Genomic DNA, 21,138 nt, shown 5'->3' on the forward strand with positions numbered 1-21,138 from the left:
GATGTAGCATGAAATGATAGTTTATTCATTTTTATTGATACTTTTTTAAAAAGTCATAATTAACCAACCATATAACATTGTCACAGTAGCAGAGCACATATCATTTTGAGCACGTGTGGAACATTCTTTAAGATAGACAGACCATGTGGTAGGCCACAGACATTTCTCTTTTTAAATTTTTTACATGACATTTTCTGTTTACTTATTTATTTGTGTGTGTGTGAGAGAGAGGCAGGTGTTGGTGTATGTGCCACAGTGTATAAGTGGAGGTCAGATAAAACTTTGAGGAGTCTCTTTCCACCATGTAGATCCCAGAGACTGAATTCAGCTCCTTAGGCTCAGAGACACGTATCTCTACCCACTGAGTCATTTTGCCAACCATACACAAATAATTCTTAATTAATATAAATGATTAAAACATATAAAGTATATTCTTTTTGAGCACAATGATATTAAATCTGAACTCAACAAGGAAATTTGGGACACCTGAAAATATTTTCAGTAGCTAACTAATTAATTCCTTATTTCTAAAACTACTTGGTACAAACAAGAAATGATAAGAGAGGTCAGATGTATTTCCATCTGAGTCAAAAATACAGCATACCTGGGTGTGTGAGATGAGACTGAAGCAGGGATTAAAGGGGAGTTTGTATGTCCTGTTGACTTGAGAAGACAAAGATAATTTTGTAATCTAAAACCTTATTACATGAATCAGTAAACATTTTCCCACAAACACGTCCTAGACCCAGAAGGCCTCAGTATTGAACTTTATAAAATATATCAAATACTTCATACTGTATATTTAATAAACTAATTCAAAACTAAAAATGTGGCTATTGTCGATCATTTTCTAGGCCTTATCTGAACCATGTGTGCTTCAGGCGTCAGCTCAGGCTGCCAGGCCCAACAACGAGCACCTCACTAACTGAGGCATCATAAATGGCCTGACAGAACTGTAGATGTAACCAACCTTCTTATTAAATAAGAAACACAGAACCAATGCAAAGAAGAAAGCCAAGAGGTCAGAGCTAAGAGCTAAAACCTTACCCTTCCTCCTGCGGTGGTCCTACCTCTCCGAACCAGAGCTACCCCTGTGTTAAAGTCTTTATATAGAGTTCCTGTTCTGCCTTCTCATTGATTGTAAACCCAACCACATGACTGCCTCCTCACGGCCTGTCTGTATAGGCCTCCAGGTTTTCCATGATTGGTATTGATTAAAGGCATGTGTATCCAATAATGGCTGTATCCCTGAACACACAGAGACTTACCCAGCTCTGCCTACCAAGTGCTGAGATTACAAGAGTACACCACCACTGCCCTGCTTTCCTATGGCTTGCTAATAGCTCTGACCCCCAGGCAACTTTATTTATTAATCTACAAATAACATTTTAATACAAATAAAATATCACCATACAGAACAATTTAATAAAATCTAATACTCATTTCTGCAGTCATCTGTGTAAAGGTAGCAGTGGGCAGATATTTAATCTAAAAGTCTGGATGGGATACCTTCCTGCTGAGGTTGGGAATGAGACAAGAATGTGTGTCTTCTCTAATCAGGTTCAGCATAGCCTTGGAGGTGCTGGACAATATAGGGAAGCAAGGAAACGCTTTAAAAGACAGATCAGTTTTTTACTATTATCTCTTTTTCTCTTATTTTTCCCCTTAATTATATTTAAACTTCTTTTCTCTTCCTTTTTATTTCTTTTTTATTTTAGCATTATAAGGACTTAAAACAATTTTTTCTCTTCTTTCCTTAAAATGTCTCTTAACTGCTTTTCTTTGTTGTTGTTGTTGTTGTTTTTTGAGACAGGGTTTCTCTGTGTAACAGCTCTGACTGTCCTGAAACTAGGCTGGCCTTGAACTCACAGAAATCCACCTGCCTCTGCCTCCCAAGTGCTGGGATTAAAGGCATGCACCACGAGGCCTGGCAGCTTTTCTTTTTTTAAGTAGTTTCTTTTTTTTTTTTTTTTAACTTATTTTTGTTTTTGAGATTATAATTAAAACATTTCTCTTTCCTCCCTCCAAACCTTACCATATACCCTTTCTTGCCCTCTTTCAAATTCATGGTTACTCTTTTTTCATTAATTGTTATTACATGCATATATGATACTTACTCCTAAATATAGGCTGCACGGTCTGTATGGTGTTACTTGCATGTGTATGTTGTCAGGGCTGACCATTTGATATTGGATAACCAATTGGTGTGCTCTTCCTTGGGGAAGACTGTTTCCCTCACTCTCAGCATTCCTCAGTTGCCTGTAGTTCTTTGTGTGGGGTTCAAGCCTTGTGTGTTCTTCCCCATCCACTTTGGCATGTCCATTGATGTCGTCCTTGTTCAGCTCACGTTTGGGTCATCATGATGAGATTTTGTGGGTGTAGCCTCTGACATGACTAGGAGGCACAATCTCACAGCAAACTCCCTCTTCTTGCTTCTCTTTACAGTGTTTTCAGTAGCACAATCATAATTTAGTAGCTTTATTCTATAGTGTAGAAAATATACTTTTGAGCCGGGCAGTGGTGGTGCACGCCTTTAATCCCAGCACTTAGGAGGCAGAGGCATGTGGATCTCTGTGAGTTCAAAGCCAGCCTGGGCTACAGAGTGAGTTCCAGGAAAGACTCAAAGCTACACAGAGAAACCCTGTCTTGAAAAACCAAAAAAAAAAAAAAAAAAAGGAAACTATACTTTCAAAAATAGTACCAATTGTTCTAATTACTTTTCTGTTGCTGTAGTAAAACACTCTGACTTAGAAATATTTACAGGAGGAAAGAGTTTATATGTTTGGTAATTAACATCAATTAGATATGCTTATTTAATTTTTTTTTTTTTTTTTTTTTGGTTTTTCGAGACAGGGTTTCTCTGTGTAGCTTTGCGCCTTTTCCTGGAACTCACTTGGTAGCCCAGGCTGGCCTCGAACTCACAGAGATCCACCTGGCTCTGCCTCCCGAGTGCTGGGATTAAAGGCGTGCGCCACCACCGCCCGGCTTGCTTATTTAATTTTAAAACTAGAATTTGCTTTCTTTTAGGCTTAGTTTTCTTTTTTTCAGTTTAATTTTATTTATGATTGTTGTTGATGTATAGAGGCAGGATACTTGTGTCACAGTGAATGTGTAGCAGTCAAAAGACAATTTTTTGAGTCTGTTACCTCCTTCCACCATGGACTGTGGAGATCCTTTGCTATTTTGTAGTTAATAATCACTTGAGCATACAAAATACTTGCTCAAGGCATGTCATTTTATCTCTTTTTCTTAGGAGTCCATACATCACACAATTAAACCTTCTGCAAAGTGTGTATACAATGTTCCGGAAGGATGACCTACCTTCAAATGTCACTCGCCAAGCATTTGTAGATCGCTCTCTCCTCACCTTATTGTGGCACTGTGACTTGGACACACTGAAAGAGTTCTTTAGCAGAATTGTTGTGGATGCCATTGATGTGTTGAAGTCCAGATTTACAAAGGTATATCATACTTTACTACTGTTAGTAAAGAGGTTGTGTGGCATTTTGTGCTCAGTCAGAGGGGCTCTTGTTCAAGGAGCATTCCCTCTATCCAATAGCAATCTATGGCCACATGGATCCAGACTACTTTCCTATAGCAACTGACTGGCAGCACAGTGGCTTAGAATAACAAAGATGTACTCTCTGTCTGGATGCACAAGTCTGTGTTCAGTTACACCAGGTCAAGGTCATGTTTGCATGCCATGCTCTTCTCAGGTGCTTTCATAAAGAAGGCTTTCCTTGTCTTTTCATGCCTCCCCTGGTTTTGACATCCCCAGTCTGTGTTGGTGTTTCTATCTCTGCCTCCTCCATCCAGTTGCTCTTTCTTGTCTGTCTAGTCTTTACCTACCTAACTTACATGTAACTTGATTTCCCACCTAGTAAATCCAGGCTAGCCACCCCTCATCAATGTCTTCCACTTAATGACCATAGAGTAATATGTAATATGAAAAGTTAGGTTCCAGGGATTGGGCATTATCTGGACAATTTTAATAAAGTAATGGTGGGGTATCATTCAGCCTTTCTGAGATTCCTATTGGTAAATACAGGTAACCAAATAAAACATCAAAATAGGTAAAAATTTGTTTTACGTTTCAACCTGCTGTTCTTATGGCTTTAATAAGACTTGACAAACATCGTATATTCTGGGCTTACTATGTGGACATTTTGTGTTACTTCCTGTTTTATCCAGTATGACATAGCAATGTTGTTCCCACATTGGAAACCCTGGACAAACAAACCACTCTTTTATTGAAGTGATCTTCCTCTTTGTTAAAATTGTTTTCTATCTGAATGGCATTAAAAATTAAATTTGATGTTTTGAACATGATGTTTTTATGTTTGATAAAACCGAAGATGTTACATCTTTTCAGATAAATGAATTTACCTTTGACACTCAAATCACCAAGAAGATGTGCTATTACAAGATATTAGCCATGATGTATTCTCGTCTTTCAAAAGATGATGTTCACTCTAAAGAATCTAAAATTAATCAAGCTTTCCATGGCTCATGCATTACAGAAGGAAATGAACTTACAAAGATACTTCTTAAGTAAGCTTACTTCATTTGTGATTATGTTTGATTCATTAATATTTAGGGTAATTACCCTTTTTTTGGTTTTATAGATATTTTTGTTTTTTGATCCATTTACGTATTTGTACCATGTGCGTTCCTGGTAACTGTAGAGGTTAAGAGAAGGCATCAGATTCCCTAGAAGTATAGTTTCAGATGGTTGTGACCACTATGTGGATTCTGGAAACTGAACCTCTTACCTCTGCAAGAGCAAAAAAATGTTCTTAATTGCTGAGCTATCTCTCCAGCCCTTGGGATACATATATTTTAAATGCATTTATATAATATGAATTAAATGTCTTAGATAAGTAAAGTGCTTTTTTTTTCTTATATACAACATACTTATATGGACTTAATTGTGTTGTTGGGCAACAGGTGCTTATCTTTTATTAAATAAATGAGTGTGTGTGTGTGTGAAACTGTGTGCCATGTGTATATGGGCACCTTCCAAGGCCTAAAGGTGTCAGAGTCCCCGGAAATGGAGTTACAAGCAGTTATGAGCCTCCTTGCACTGGGAGCTGAGCTCAGGTCACCTTGTCAGCCACATACTTACCTTTTATAAAGAATAAAACTCTTGGCTGGAGCTCTGTGTTTGTGCTTACCTCACAAGTTAGGGGCTCAGATTTAAACTCTTTAATGTCTTTCACATTTTTCCTACTACTTCCCCTCTGAATGGGTTAGTATATTGATGTTTTTCAGTAGCATGAATTACGGAAAAAAAATATTTTTTCCTATCATTTCAAATTTAAAGGCTATCTGTAAAGTATAAACTAATGAGATGTATTTTCTCTAAAAGTAGGCTTCTAATGAAGTCCTTCCAGATTGGACAGACTGTGTCTCATTTTGCATCTCAGACATGCATTCTTCCTTCTCACCCTAGTCCATACCTTATCTTCTCATCAGATGATGTTACCATCTATCCATTTGTATAAGCAGGAGACCTAAGAGTTTCAATCATTTCTTCATTTGACTGTCCCTAACCTCCATTAGTACCCAGTTGGTAACCAAATATAGTCAGTTTGATCCTTTTAGTGTTCCTCAAAGTAATGTGCTTTATATCTTTTCCCTTTTGTGTGGTCTTGTTCTAACAGCTGGAGTGCTTTCTAAGCTATTGTAATTGTCTCATTCTGAATTATTTCTGTGCTAGGCTGTAGCTAGAATTTTCCTGCCTGGCTCACAGTCAGGACAACTCTCTCTCACCCGCCAGTCCCACAGCCTCTCAGACCCAACCAAGTAAACACAGAGATTTATATTGCTTACAAACTGTATGGCCGTGGCAGGCTTCTTGCTAACTGTTCTTACAGCTTAAATTAATCCATTTCTATAAATCTATACCTTGCCACATGGCTCGTGGCTTACCGGCATCTTCACATGCTGTTCGTCATCGTGGCGGCTGGCAGTGTCTCTCTGACTCAGCCTTCCACTTCCCAGCTTTATTCTCCTCCTTGTCCCGCCTACACTTCCTGCCTGGCCACTGGCCAATCAGTGTTTTATTTATTGACCAATCAGAGCAATTTGACATACAGACCATCCCACAACACTAGGCTTATCTTTCTTTGCTGTCCACAAGTGCAGAATCATAATCAACTGGAATACAAGTCCAGTCTATTGTCTTCAGCAGCAGGGCTGGCCCAGGATGTAAATATTGCTGAGTCTGTGGACCATGTAGTCTGTGGCAGGTGTCATAACATACTATGAACAAGCTATAAATTATATCTAGATATTTGTGCATGGTTGTTTCAAGAAAACCAGTGTAGCATGAATCTTAAAGAGTCTTATTAATAAAATTCAAACCTGAGCCAGGTATTGGGGTGAACTGGAAGATCAGAGAACCAAAACAAGCCACAGCTAACCTCACCTGGCCAACTTCTCAGCTGATCTTGTTTCCTCAGAGTGGATGCCTCTGAGTCCTCATTCAGAATGAATCTCTGCTGAACTGTGCTGTTAGAAGCCTGAAAGCTTAACCAGCCAAATGCTTAACCAGGCCAAATGCTTCTAGTTTCTGGTCCTCATGCCTTATATACTTTTCTGCTTTCTACCACCACTCCCTGGGATTAAAGGCTCACTCTCTGGGATTAAAGGCATGTGTCACCATGCCTGGCCGTTTCCAGTGTGGCCTTGAACTCACAGAGATCCAGAGGGATTTCTACCTCTGGAGTGCTAGGATTAAAGGTGTGAGTGCCACCATTTTCTAGCCTTTGTATCTAGTGGCTGTTCTGTCTCTGACCCCAGATAAGTTTATTAGGGTGCACAATATTTTGGGGAACACAATACCACCACAAACCAGTGGCTATCTAAGTGGTTTATTGAACCCTCCCCACAGAATGAAATACATACCTCTTAGTATGGTGGGCAAACTCTGCTCAGAACTCCTTCTTCCTTTCCCTCCCTTCTCAAACATTTATTGCATCTACTTCCTCCTGATATGCTACACAGTTTTTCTAAGTGCTAGTCCTCTCTGCTCATAATGTCTACATTTATGCTTTAGCTAACTTACATTGCAAAGTTCAGCTTAAGTCATGCACAATGGCATGCATATGGGGCACTGGTTATTCTTGGGACTCTTACATAGATAGGGGAGCTCTCTTGGGCACAGGAATTAACCCGCCCCCCCCCCCAGCAATACTGTGAGATGCTTTCTCTTAACAACCTCCCTACCTCCACCATTTTAAAAAGAAAAACAAAAAAACAAAAACCTTAGCTCAGGTATTTTTCCCTTAATTCTTTTGTTAGCGCCTTGGATTGGGCTGTCGGTCCTTGCCTCCCTATCTTGAGTGTGCTTGCTGTTGACTTACCACTGTGTTATCAGATGTGTGCACATGGCCTGTGCAATGAGATGGTAACCTGCTTGTTTGTGTATTTCTGATGCCTAGTACTATGCTGGGAGAAGCATGACACTTGAGATTGGCTGAACTGAATTAGAATCTATTATCTAACAACTACTGATTCAAGCATCAATGTCCACATTAAGTAAATTGATGTCCAACCTGAATATCATCTGCAGGTCATGCCATGATGCCTTTACAGAGATCATGGCAGGGGAGAGTCAGTTGCTGGAGAAGAGAAGACTTTATCATTGTGCTGCATACAACTGTGCCATTTCTGTAATATGCTGTGTCTTCAATGAATTGAAATTTTACCAAGGTTTTCTGTTTAGTGAAAAACCAGAAAAGGTGAATATTCCCAGGGACATTCCCTGTGGCTGACAAACACTGTAAAATTTCAACAGTTAAAATTTTATCAATTAAATTTACATTGTATTTTCCACCCTCCCATAATGTTAAATATAAGAGAATTGGCTATGAAGTATTTCTCTGATTTGGGGGACGTGTAATTGGGGGTGGAAATGAGTATCTTTGAGTTGAGTTCTCATGTATCACAGGCTTGCCTCAAATTCACTGTGTACCTTAGTATGACCTAAGACTTCTAATCCTCCTGAGATTTCAAGTATCTGCCACTGTGCCTTATTTATGTGATGGTGAAGATCATGCCCAGAGTCTTGTAGATGCTAGGCAGGTGCTACCAATTGATCCTCACCCCCAGTCTGTGACTTATCAAGTAGAATTATTCCTTTAGAATTCTTAGTCATAAAGTCAGGTATTTTCATATAGGTTTTTCTTTTTATAGAACTTGTTTATTTTTGAAAATTTGATAGACTTGAAGCGTTGCTATGCATTTCCTATAGAAGTTGAGGTAAGTAAAATTTTCAATTTTGTTTCTAAGTTAAAAATATTATCAAATGTTTGTAGGGGAAAAAGCAGGTTATATTTTGAACATATTTGCTCTGAACTCCAAAATCAGGTAGTTTTGTGTTCTTCTTATAAAACTGGCAACTGTAAAGTCTAGCAGTTGGCAATTTGAAGTGTCTTCTCACACGGTTGTACCAGCATTCATCAGAATTTACTTGTTCCTTCTCTTGATTGTGAAAGAAAGACACTGTCAATAAAAAGATCTTGATTTCTGTCTTATTTTCTCCAACCAAAAAAATTAAGATTTATACTGATGAATCAAGGCCCTGGTTGGGCAACCTGGATGGGGAAGTCAGAGGAAGAGCTAGATTTGCTGTAGCAGGTGTGGGATACATGTGGTTATCTAGGTTCTGCTTGCAGCCTCAGCCATAGGTGAGAAGATGCTGCTGCTGCTTTCACATCACATTGCAGATGGGAAAGTGGACAAAGACTACGCTTGCATCATGCACTGTTCATTCCCTTATAGTCGTTGTCCATCTCAGAGTGTCTCATCTGCGCTCCTGAATGTGCTCTTTTGGAGTAAGAATAGGACATTTTCCCCTAGGCATACATTGAAAGAATGAAAACAAAAATAACAAATTGCCCAGGCTTATCTAAGCATGGACACTTGCTGTGTTACCCTGCAAAGCACTATAAGGTGCAATAGTACATCATAGCTATACAGTTGAGGAAACTTAGGCTCGAAGGTCAAGTGAGAACTGTCAGTAATACAGGCCTGTAAAAGCACCAAGCATAGAATCATACCCAAGCTAAGTGTTTCGGTTAGGTTTGGGGAAATTCTTTTTTATGAATGATTTTGAATACTTTTAAATTTCACAAAAATGTCTTTTTTAGTTCGTAATGGGGGAGGGTCTAAAATATTACTAAAACAAACAAACAAAAAAGATGTGACCATGATTCTAAAACATTTTAAATAGTATATTTGTTTTTACCTAATAGGTTCCTATGGAAAGAAAGAAAAAGTACATTGAAATTAGGAAAGAGGCCAGGAATGCGGCAAATGGGGCTTCAGGTAGGTCACTTTCAGGATGATTTAGAATGCTTCTAGTAGTTGATACTTGTTTATGAAAATGAAAACAAAACAAAAAAAAGAGTGGCCAGCAAGATGACTCAGTGAATAAATTGTTCTTGCTTCATAAACCTTATGGCCTGAGTTTAAACCCTGGAACCTAGATAAATAAGCTGGATGCAGTGGTGCACATCTGCAATCCCAGCACTCTTGCAGGGAGATGGCATAATCACCCAGATGCTCACAGGACAGCTGGCATGCATGCAGGATGCAATGCAGCAGCAGAAACGAGAGACCTGTCTCTTCAAAGTGGAGAGAGAAATCCTCCCAAAAACATTCTCTGTCCTTCACTCACACACCATGGCACACACTTGCCTGCACAGCACACATGCACACACCATCCCACATACAAACACAGCATAAAAACATATAATAATAATGATTTGTGGTGTTTTTTCCCGTCTTTTCTTTCTTTCTTTCTTTCTTTCTTTCTTTCTTTTTTTTCTTTTTCTTTTTTTTTTTTTTTTGGACATGGTCTCTTAGTATGTCCACGCTGCCCTGTAACTCACCACGTAGACCAGACTGGCCTCAAACTCACAGATACCCACCTACCTCTACCTCCATAATCCTGTGGTTAAAGGCGTGTACCACCATGCCCAGCAGTGCATTTTTTTTAAATAAAAAGTACTTTAAATATTCCAAAACATTGAAATTTAGTTTGATTATTTTTTCCCATGTGTTTCATTGTTTGAACATGAATTGTGAACTTATTAAATATATTCAGAGATCTGTGTTAAATGTAAGCTCTGTCCTGATTCCACTCTCTTCTAAACTTCCCAGCATCTTGCACTTCTCTTAGAACAGAGCTGCCAAGGCCTCTGACCTGCTGCCTGGCACACCTGCTGCCTGGCACACCTGCTGCCTGGCACACCTGCTGCCTGGCACACCTGCTGCTCTGCTCCCATTCCACTCCAGCACCACAGCAGTCCTGTCTGTGCCTGTGGGCCCTAGACTTGCTTTGACCCTCTAATAATCTCAGCTGGAAATAATAACATGCCTTGGAGCATTTTGTTTCATATCAACTTGTCAAAGAGGCTGTACCTGGCCTTTCTTCTGGCCTTTCACATGCTCCTGGTTTTAATGTGTGTTTGTATGCTTATTTATTTTTGTAACTTTTATTATTTTTTATTTGAAATTAAAATTTGGTCTATTTTCTAAATACCTGACATATTTTGGATTAGCTATTTTCTCAATAGTATTTCTTTCTATATCTGTGTTGTATTTGATGAACAAAATATACAACATCAAAATTTTAATAAGTATTTCTATTAAAAATTACATCCAGTTTAACTAGCTTTGTTTGTCTGTGACAGTAGAGAGTAACTATTCAATAGTGGCAAGAGCAAAGGAACTTTTTCCTATGTTCCTTTTGCTAATCTGTACAATGGACTGAAAACCACAGGGTTGATAAAAATCTTAACTGAAGTATCCTTTAATTTCAGTATTATTTGAGTTGTGAGAAACATATTTCTTATTGGCTTATTTGAGTACAAATATATTTCCTTTCTGTTTATTTTTCAGGCAGTCCTCATTATATGTCTTCATTGTCATATTTGACAGACAGTAGCCTAAGTGAAGAAATGAGTCAATTTGATTTCTCAACGGGAGTTCAGAGCTATTCATATAGCTCTCAAGACCGTAAACCTACCACTGGCCATTTTCAGAGACGGGTAATCACATTTCACTTATTAGGAGTGTTGTTAAAGTTTACAGTGAAAATTACTGTTGCACCTTGTCATTATTAGGGAATCAGGTTTTCTGTCAGTCTCAGTAGCCCTAGAATAGTAATGCTGATTTGGAGAACTTCCAAGATGTAAGCCAGGTCTTTCACTGTTAACTCAACAATCAGATTTCATCAGTTAAAGGTCAAGGAATGACCATAGGGATAGAGCTGAGGTCAAGACAGCAGAGATAGCCAAACTGAGGTGTTTTCAGCAGATGGGAGCTGAGGGCATATATGCTTGGAATGTAAGGAAAACTTGAAACTCTGTTTACGTTTTAGTTCTATATTAAAACATATGAAGTATATTTTTATATTATTACCAAATAATTATTTTCAGCTAAGTTTTATTGTTTTAAGCTATTGCCCCTTAAATGAGCTTCTTGTATCCACTGACATTTAACAGTGACATCTGCGTTTCTGGGTTCTTCATAGGAACATCAAGATCCCATGACTCAAGGTGACATCCTGGAGTTAGAGATGGATGAACTCAACCAACATGAATGTATGGCTACCATGACAGCCCTAATTAAACACATGCAGAGAAATCTGATTACATCCAGGGGAGAAGAGGTATTTTTCTCCTGATATTATGTTTTTTCTCAGTGTTATCCATTGGTGTCACTTTAGGGATTAACTTTTCATATTGACTAAACCACACCGCACATTAAAGAGACAGATTCTTTGTACATCACATCTTTCTCATTTTTTTTATAATAGCAAAATACGATGTTCTTTTACTCAACTTTTCTGAGTACGTTTGCGTTTTAATTCAGGATTCAAAACCAAAAGATCTTCCTCCTTGGATGAAATTTCTTCATGACAAACTAGGAAATACATCAGTATCTTTAAATATCCGTCTCTTCTTAGCCAAGCTTGTTATTAATACAGAAGAGGTATGTAACTTTTTTTTAAATTCTTAACAGTTCTATGCAGTTCTGAGCATCTACTTTAAAAACACCACAACAACGGAAGCTTTAAAGAAATAGAACATGAAATTATTGTTCTTGTAATAAATCAGCCAACCACATTTATACACTTCTTCAGAATCCTTTTGTCAAACATGTTAATTAGTACTGGGAGTTAAAAGTGAACTTTCAGTACAGCATATTTGGCACCTTCCTAGGGCTGCAAGCCTTCTTTGTTTAATGTAGCAGATAAATAGGTGAAAATATTCCTATTAACTTATGAAAAATAGCTATCTTTATCTAGATAATAGGTAAATATATTAGTTTTTCTGCATATAACTTATTCCAGAAAGGTGTACTCCGCACCAGTAAAAGTACTACTGTCACAGGACCACAGTGAGCCTTGTATATCCAGGTGTTCTCAGGGCTGGCTCCTCTGATCCTATGCTGGCCTCAGACATTCTCTGTGTGGAGTTGATGTTCTTATATTCATGCCACCTGCTTGGTGTTTCTGTCTTCAAATTCCTTTTTATAAGGAATCAGTGTATTGGATTACAGCTTCCTTTTGACATAATTACCTGTGTAAAGAAATACCTGTGTCTAACGTCATTTTCTGAAAGCTTCTTTGGAGGACAACAGATTTTGAGGGGCATACAGTTCAGTCCATAATATTGGGAACCACAAATGATTGTTAGCTCATGTTCTTCCAAGTGCTAATTTAATAGCTGCCAGTATTGGTTGGTTTCTTGGAGCTGACCAGGAACGCCTGTTAACACTGCTGCACTGCATTTACAAGGGTAAAGTGAGGGCTTGGGGAGGTTTCTTGGACATGCTCCTAGAGCCTGGTACACATCTGCTGTGGACTGGAAAGCTTAGGGTTCTGGTCTCCAAAAGGAGATAACCCAGACAGTTTTTACTTACAGAACAAACATATTTACACTGATTTTTTAACATTTCAGCTGTTAGGTATTTGTTATATTGTAATACTGTGATGAAGAATTTCATATGTGGGTAGTTTATAGTAAAAGTAGAGATATACATAGAGCATGCTAGATATTTTTGTTCTTATGAGCATCTCCTTGGAAAGGAGACGATAGGAAGACTCGAAGATAGTTTCGATTATAATCTTTTCCACAAAAGTGGCATTCTGAAATTTCTAAAATAATTCATGGAATTTGGTGTATAGATACTCTTATTCAGATTCCAGAGATCTTAGAAATGTGTTTAGAGCCAGGCGGTGGTGGCGCACACCTTTAATCCCAGCACTCAGGAGGCAGAGCCAGGCAGATCTCTGTGAATTCAAGGCCAGCCTGGGCTACAGAGTGAGTTCCAGGACAGGCTCCAAAGCTACACAGAGAAACCCTGTCTCAAAAACAAAAAAAAAAAAAAAGAAAGAAAGAAATGTGTTTGTAACAGAGTGACTTAGAACATAGGAAGAAATTAAAATATTTAAGTGCTTGTGTCTTCTGATTGTCATACCCTTATTTCTTATATTTTTATGCATGTACATAAAATAATTTTCTATAGCTACATATTACTCAAGACAGAGTTGTTGAGTTTTAAGTGGTGAGATCAATTATAAATCTATTTCCATTGAGTATTTAGGAGTCTTTGAGATAATTCAATGTAAATTGGATCTTATTTAGTTTGGTAAATGCAAGTAACTGTTTTAGATTCATGTCATGTCATAAAATGTCAGCTGGTGGAGAATATATTTTTATGTTAATACTTTAGTCTTGAAAACAATTATCTGTACTTGGCATTTAAATTTTCTCTGTAGGTCTTTCGCCCTTATGCAAAGCACTGGCTCAGCCCTTTGCTGCAGCTGGCTGTTTCCCAGAACAGCGGAGAAGGAATTCACTACATGGTGGTGGAAATAGTAGCTACTGTTCTCTCTTGGACAGGCTTGGCTACACCTACAGTAAGGAACACTGATTCTCTTACATAGTAATATATCCTTCCTCTTCCGATGCTCTGCAGAGGGAATGTTGCATGAGTTAATGTCCTCTTGATGTGATGTTGCTGTCTTAGCTATAGTTGCTTTGCTGTAATGCACCTACACTCCATTGCTTTGATCTTCTTTTATCTATTTTGGTATTACCTTTGGCCTTGCCTTTCTTACTAAACTGTGAGGTGTTTGTTTTGTTTATTCCTTTAATTTACTAGGAGATTGGAACCTCAGTGACAAAATCGTTAAGATTGTCTCCATAATTGAGAACACCTTATTTGCTTCAGGTCCGTGGATTTGGGGGCACTTATATTATAGTTTATTCACTCTCGCAGTTTTAACTGTTATCCATGAAATTATTGAGAGTGACTACCAAGGAACTGCCATTGCACTACACTTAGAGCAGATGGTTCCAACCTTTGTAGGTGGGTGTGATGGAGCTTTGCTTATTCATTTGGAAACATGAACATGGGTAATGTACAAAGGTGTACATAAATTTATCACATGCACCATCCTTAATATACACTTGTATACCTTTTTCATGTCTTTGTATCTGGGTGTTCCTGTTTTGTTTATTTCACAATAAACCAAATCTAAATTTCTTGGTATTGATGTGATAAAACAGTTAATAGTCTGACCAATAGCATGAAAGAATTGGTATATTTGATTAATTTGAGAGCCATCAGAAAGACCATCAGGAGCTCAGCTACACTTGAGAGAATAGAATTGCCAATCACTGACATAGCAACAAAGTGAAAAGGGAAGTGGTGGTGCTGCTGTCGGTAACTTCCTGTGGTGAAGTGAGCAGAAGCACTGGGATAGAAGAGTAGGCCGGTATCACGAGGCACAGTGGTGAGAAACCCAGAACAAAGGGCTCTTGCAGCTTCGTTGACTCAGAGGTCGAGAAAGTGGGCTATAAAAAGGTCTAAGAGCCAAAGTGCAGTGGATACTGGGGGAAACAAGTCTTACTGATTCCCTGCCCACCATATATCAAGACTCAGCAGGACCTGGACAGGACCGTTGTTGGGGTCTCAGACAGAGACTGGGAGTGGATCTCTGGACAGATAATATGAAGAACATGGCCAACCAGGGCTCCTCCCTCCGAGGCCACAGTGCATTGACTGTGCGCACATTTGAGCAGCCACAACTCCTCCAGCCACCTGTCAAGGAAGAGTATTGTCTGTAGTCAGCACTGAAAAACCACATAGGGTTTAGCCAGAAACTGGATTCCTCAATAAAATGCTAAATTTCTTTTAGAATTGGGTATTTGGATTACGTCCAAAAGCATGATGGTGCATGCTTACAGTTTCACTACTTTAGAGGTACTGGTAGGAGGTTCAGTAGTTCAAGGGCAGCCTTAGCTATATAGTACATTTGAAGCTAACCTGTGCTACATGAAAGCCTGTTTGAAAACAACAACAAAATGGGAGTTGGGTGAAATATTCTTCCTGAATGGAATGTTATTTGTCTTACAAAATTTCAATATGTTTTCAGGGGGTCCCTAAAGATGAAGTGTTAGCAAATCGATTGCTTCATTTTCTAATGAAACATGTCTTCCATCCCAAAAGAGCTGTGTTTAGACACAACCTTGAAATTATTAAAACCCTTGTCGAGTGCTGGAAGGAGTGCCTTTCCATCCCTTACAGGTACATATTTGCTAGTTCTTTCAGTATCATTTAGAAAAAGGTCAAAGTGTAGCCAGTTTTAAATGGTAACTGCATTGAAGTATAATTATATGAATTAACAGGAATATGATTTTATAAAGGATTACCAAAACCAAAAATAATTTTAGTAACAATTTAAAATATAGTCCATTTACAAGGTAAATTTTGCTGCCGATAAAACCACAACTCCAGAGTTTGACACCGGAAGCATTTTTGAGTGCTCAGTACCTCCAGTGGCTCCCCACCCTGCTCTTCAGCCCTCCTGTAACTTTGACTCCTCACTGGGCAATTGGAGTGTACATCCCAGGAGTACCTCAGAGGCTTTGTTGGATGACTTTTAGCTTTGCTTGAAGAGAGATAAAATTTTAAAGTTACTATTAACTGACAGGATTGGGACAAATAATTAAAATGGGTAAGAATTAACAAGTGGGTGTCAAAAAGCCGAGGTCTTGGAAGTAGGGAGGGGCCATGTGTTCTTTGTACTATTAACTGAAAATTTGCTTTAGAAAATGCTTTATATTCCTGTTTCTCACTCATTATATAACTGTGTTTTCTCCCTTGTGCTGTTACAGATTAATATTTGAAAATTTTTCCCATGAGGACCCTAATTCTAAAGACAATTCTGTAGGAATTCAATTATTAGGCATCGTAATAGCTAATGACTTGCCTCCCTATGACCCAAAGTGTGATATAGCAAGTACCAAGTAAGTACCATACTTTCTACTTGATTCTTTCATAAAGTGTCTAGATTTGATTTCCAGATATAGTATTGATATATTTAAGGACCAGACACAAATACTTGTACCTAAAATTATAAGGTTGTATTTATAGGCCATTTGGAATGAGAAATGTATCTGGAGTGAAGGAGGAATGTAGGCTTTAAAAAAACTAATTGGGGCTGGCAAGATGGCTGAAGGGTAAAGGTGCTTGCAGCCAAGCCTAATGATTTGAGTTTGATCCCTGGGATGCACATGTTGAGAGGAGAGAACCAAGTCTCCCAAGTTATTCCCTGACCTCCACACACATGCGATGGCATAAACACTAAATAAATAAGTGTAATAGAAATGTAATTTTCTGTTTATGTCTTTAAACAGAAGTTAAGTATTTCCTTTTCTTCTTTTTCTTGTGTGTGTGTGTGTGTGTGTGTGTGTGTGTGTGTGTGTGTGTGTAAAAAATGCCTGTATGTGTAAGTGCATCTGCCATAGATGTACCTACAGAGGTTAGAGGTAGACAGGAAGACATCGGTTGGCTTTTTTTTTGTTACTTTCTGCTTTATTCCCTTGAGACTGGGTCTCTCACTTAACCAGAAGCTTGCCATTCCATCTGTGTTGGATGGCCAGCCAGCTCCTGGGATATGCTTGTGGTCATGCCCGGCTTGTGTGAGTGCTCAGGTCCCTGTGTTTATAAACAAATTCTCTTACCCAGTGATCTATCTCCCTTGCCCTCTTCTTCTTTCTGAAACTGGCATTTTAAACACTGACTCTTGTAAGTACCATGGGCTCTGTGAGAGGATTTGAGTTGTTTTGACTATGAAGGGAGATGCCCCTATACTGGCAGCTGTCTTCCTGGGCTCCAGCCTCAATTTATCCTGTCCTAATGGCAATCACTTATTCAGGATAGGGTGGGTATGATGTGTGGAGGAAAGAAGCTATAGTAAGATAGTTAGAACATGACAAAAGGTACTGGCCATTTTTTTTTTTTAAAGTCAGGGTCTCATTATATAGCTATATATATAACTCTCTCTGTAGACCAGGTTGGCTTAAAACTGAGTGATCCACCTGCCTTTGCCTCCCAAGTGCTGGGATTAAAGGTACGAACCATCATGACTGACTTCTTACCCTGCTCTTTAGAATTTTGAAATTGATGTCTATATGATGGTCTGTAGGTTCAGCCCTGCACTCCTGGGTCCCTCACTTCTATGGGGAGAGAGGGCAATTTCAATTCTGATTGGTTCATATTGGCCTTTAGACCAGTTGCACTTGCTGCTGTTGCTATAGATAGTGTGGGTTCAGAGCTAAGGCAGCCAGTAAGTAGCTCAGTATAGACTTAAAAACTCTTGTTTTCAAGTGTGAGCTTTTTGAACCTTATTTTCATCACCAGGAGTTAACACAAAGAGTCAGTAAAGGCCAAGAGTTAATGTGTCGCTCCCTGCTCAGAGCATCACCCTTCTCTTTTTCAACATTATGTTGTCTGTAGGCAGCTTTTAATAGGGAATCCTAGTCTTAGATAGGCCCTCCTTTTTTTCCTGCAGTTTTCCTTGTGTCCAGCAGAGGGCTATACTCTTATTGCAGTGCTGACCTGGGATTGGACAGTAGACTTTCACGGTTATGATGCCAGAACCCATAAATCTATATTTATGCACATATAAATCTATATCAAGCAGTTTGCATCACATTTTATATTTATATTTTCTCAATTTGCCTATTAATATAACAGGAGAATTGTTACATTTTGTGTCAAACATTCCAATGGATTGTTTTATGCTTGTTTTCTGTGTTTATTATAGATATTTTGAAGCTTTAATCAATAACATGTCCTTTGTGAAGTATAAAGAGGTATATGCAGCTGCCGCAGAAGTTCTAGGACTTATTCTTCAACATGTTACTAAGAGGAAACACGTGAGTGCTACACTGTGCTTGTGATTCTCATTATTCTAATTTCTGCTCAAAACCTACTTTGTCTTGCATTATTTTCTGAATTAAATTTAGTATAGATTTAGTGTAAAAATCTGAAAAATAAGGTGAAACCTAAGTAGAGTGGTTCCTGTTCTCTCTACCAAGGCACTCTCAGCACCTCCATGCTAGCTCTTTCCCTGAGTATGCCTGTCCTGTCTTCTGTTTGCCTGATCTGTACTGTTCTTTCTTTACTTGCTAAACTTATCATTTCATCTTGTCACCAGATTAAGTATTTTTAATGAAAAGATACATTTTAGGCTAGGCAGCACTCCACGCTGATCTGGAGTCTCAGCCCTAACAGATACACTGTATGTGGCAACAATAAAATAATGAAAATGCTCTGCATGAGATTTAAAATCACAGAATTTGTGATTAAGTATTTCTCCTGCACATGACTTTTAAACAGTCTCAATTAGCAGTAAGTTTGTGTTGAAAAACTATCCATTTAGCCTTCATGCCTTTGAAAAATTTGTAATGATCTTCCATATTTGTGAGTAGATACAACTGAAATGAGTATTTTCATAACTTCCAACAAGTCTTCCTTGAGTACATCATCCATACTGAGTTCTTGCTTTTGAATATTTACATGTTGCTTCTAGACCCTAGAGAAACAGCAGGAAACAGGTAGGCCACATCTCTGCTCTGAGAGAGCTGGGATTGGGGGGAGGAAACCAACAGTATACAAATGAGTATTTAAAAGTGGTAATGAATGATAAAAGGAGGGTGTGATACATGCAGGAAGATCATGATAGGGTCTGTTGAGCTAGAGTTGCTAGAATTCAATATGAGTATTTGACCAAGGTATCTAACATAAAATGTATCTTGAACTGTATTTGATAAACATTAAACTAAAACTTCTCAAAGGATGTACTTTCAATGTTTGTATGTCAGAAGGAAATACGGTGCCCAAGGTATGGCCTTGCTCACTCACTATTGCAGTCAAGGTCTGGGATCCCCGTGGCTGTCCAGTGGCTAATGCAAACCAGCGGCCATTCCTAGCTCTTAGTTTCATCACTTGAGTGTGAACCTGTGGTGAAGGTCATAATATTGAACATCTTTCTTGAGTTAACTTAAATAATTAAAATAAATTTAGGTTTCACACTTAACATAATGTTCCACTTTTGTGTCCTTGAAAAGAAACTTAATTTTTCAGGTGATAGCAGATTCGGTATGTAAACTGGTGATAAGACAACTAAAGCAACATCAAAATACTATGGAAGACAAATTTATTGTGTGCTTAAACAAAGTAGTGAAGGGCTTCCCTCCTCTTGCTGACAGGTAGGGGACGACAGCAGGATTGTGGCATATGGGGTAGGGGTTAGGGAGAGTATTTGGGGTCATCTTCTCATGAACGTTCTCACTTACCAGTTTCTTGAATGCCGTGTTCTTTCTGCTGCCAAAATTTCACGGAGTAATGAAGACACTTTGCTTGGAAGTTGTGCTGTGTCGTGCAGAGACCACTACAGGTCTGTACTTACAGTTAAAGAGTAAGGACTTTCTCCAAGTCATGAGACATAGGTAAGTTAACATCAGGCCTCACTGCCTAGAATACAACTAGGTCACAACATTTCCACTTGCCCGTGTATCTCCTTTAACTAGGAACCACTTGTGGGTGTTCAAGAGAAGCATATTTCTGAAATTTCAACCTAAGAGGTAAAAGTGATGAAAGTATAAGAGTGAAATGTGAGCCTATCACAGTCTCTCTGTTTCTGGAGCCTCTGGTAGCCACATCCAGTCCCATCCTTGCATATTTCTCCCACAAATGAAGGCCACTGCTGTAATGTAATGCCTCAGGCTGTCTTTAGATTTGTGCATGGGTTTCAATTCTGTACCTATTTTGAAAGGCAAGAGCCACCATATGTTAAAATTGTTCACTTGTTTTTGAAGTTGCAATAGAGTAGAAGGTAATTTTAAGACATAGCAGTTGATTCCCTTATTTCTCTGTTCTCTTAACATTTGTGACCTGAATGTATATACTTTAACAATAATAAAATACTGGTAAGTGTATAATGTACTGATAACAATGATTAAATGTCCTTGTGTTCTGCTCTCTTAGAGTACATATTCAAAGTTGACTTCTTTAAGGAACATGAGACCCTCAGATAAGGAAAGACACTTGCTCATTTAGGACTCAGGGCACACTTACATTACTGTCTGACATACAAGGTAGCACCTGAAATTGTGTTTGAACTAAATACTTCATATTTTTAGCTTATTTTGTCTGCCACCATCTGTTCCTTTAAATGAACTTTATTTTGAAATAATCTTACAGTTACAAAAAAGTTAAAAGATACTATACAAAATTCCCATATGTCTTCACCTCTTCCCTTTTTACATGATCATGGTTATAGTTGGTTGTTTTTTTGTCCCTCTTTGGCTCTTTGCTCTTTGTAGGATCCACCACACAGCTCCCAAATAAATACGTGGAGGCTTATTCTTTCTTATGAATGCCTGGCCTAAGCTTGGCATATTTCTAGCCAGCTTTTCTTAACTTAAATTATCCTGTCTATTAAATTATCCTCTCTTTTGCCTCTAGGCTTTTATCTTTCTCTATTTTATATACCTTTCTTTCATACTCTGTTGCTGGTTGTGTAGCTGGGTGACTGGACCCTGATGTCCTCCTCTCCTCTTTTTTCTTGCTCCTTGACTGGACCCTGATGTCCTCCTCTCCTCTTTTTTCTTGCTCCTTGGTCTACTCTTCCCAGATTTCTCTTTCTAATTATTCTCTCTGCATACCAACCCCACCAATCCTTTCTCCTGCTTAGCTATTGGCCATTCAGCTCTTTATTAGGCCAACCAGTTGTATTAGACAAGCAAAGTAACACAGCTTCAC

At 38.5% G+C, this 21,138-nt stretch overlaps 1 protein-coding gene across 2 annotated transcripts in view; it reads left to right on the plus strand.

The window, feature by feature from the left end:
• Prkdc (protein kinase, DNA-activated, catalytic subunit) overlaps positions 1-21,138 on the plus strand; it is a 237,871-nt gene that overhangs the window by 128,683 nt on the left and 88,050 nt on the right. For both annotated transcript variants that reach the window (XM_052739941.1, XM_052739943.1), the window contains 14 exons: positions 3,254-3,461; positions 4,373-4,551; positions 7,577-7,745; positions 8,200-8,265; positions 9,261-9,333; positions 10,912-11,060; positions 11,546-11,683; positions 11,887-12,006; positions 13,799-13,939; positions 15,461-15,612; positions 16,203-16,334; positions 18,137-18,248; positions 19,459-19,583; positions 19,674-19,823. In XM_052739941.1, coding sequence (XP_052595901.1) covers positions 3,254-3,461; positions 4,373-4,551; positions 7,577-7,745; positions 8,200-8,265; positions 9,261-9,333; positions 10,912-11,060; positions 11,546-11,683; positions 11,887-12,006; positions 13,799-13,939; positions 15,461-15,612; positions 16,203-16,334; positions 18,137-18,248; positions 19,459-19,583; positions 19,674-19,823 — 1,914 coding nt within the window. The remainder of the gene's footprint in view (positions 1-3,253; positions 3,462-4,372; positions 4,552-7,576; positions 7,746-8,199; positions 8,266-9,260; positions 9,334-10,911; positions 11,061-11,545; positions 11,684-11,886; positions 12,007-13,798; positions 13,940-15,460; positions 15,613-16,202; positions 16,335-18,136; positions 18,249-19,458; positions 19,584-19,673; positions 19,824-21,138) is intronic.

Source organism: Peromyscus californicus, unplaced genomic scaffold (genome assembly GCF_007827085.1).
Source record: "Peromyscus californicus insignis strain IS unplaced genomic scaffold, ASM782708v3 Scaffold_16__1_contigs__length_79575227, whole genome shotgun sequence".
NCBI classification, from domain to species: domain Eukaryota; kingdom Metazoa; phylum Chordata; class Mammalia; order Rodentia; family Cricetidae; genus Peromyscus; species Peromyscus californicus.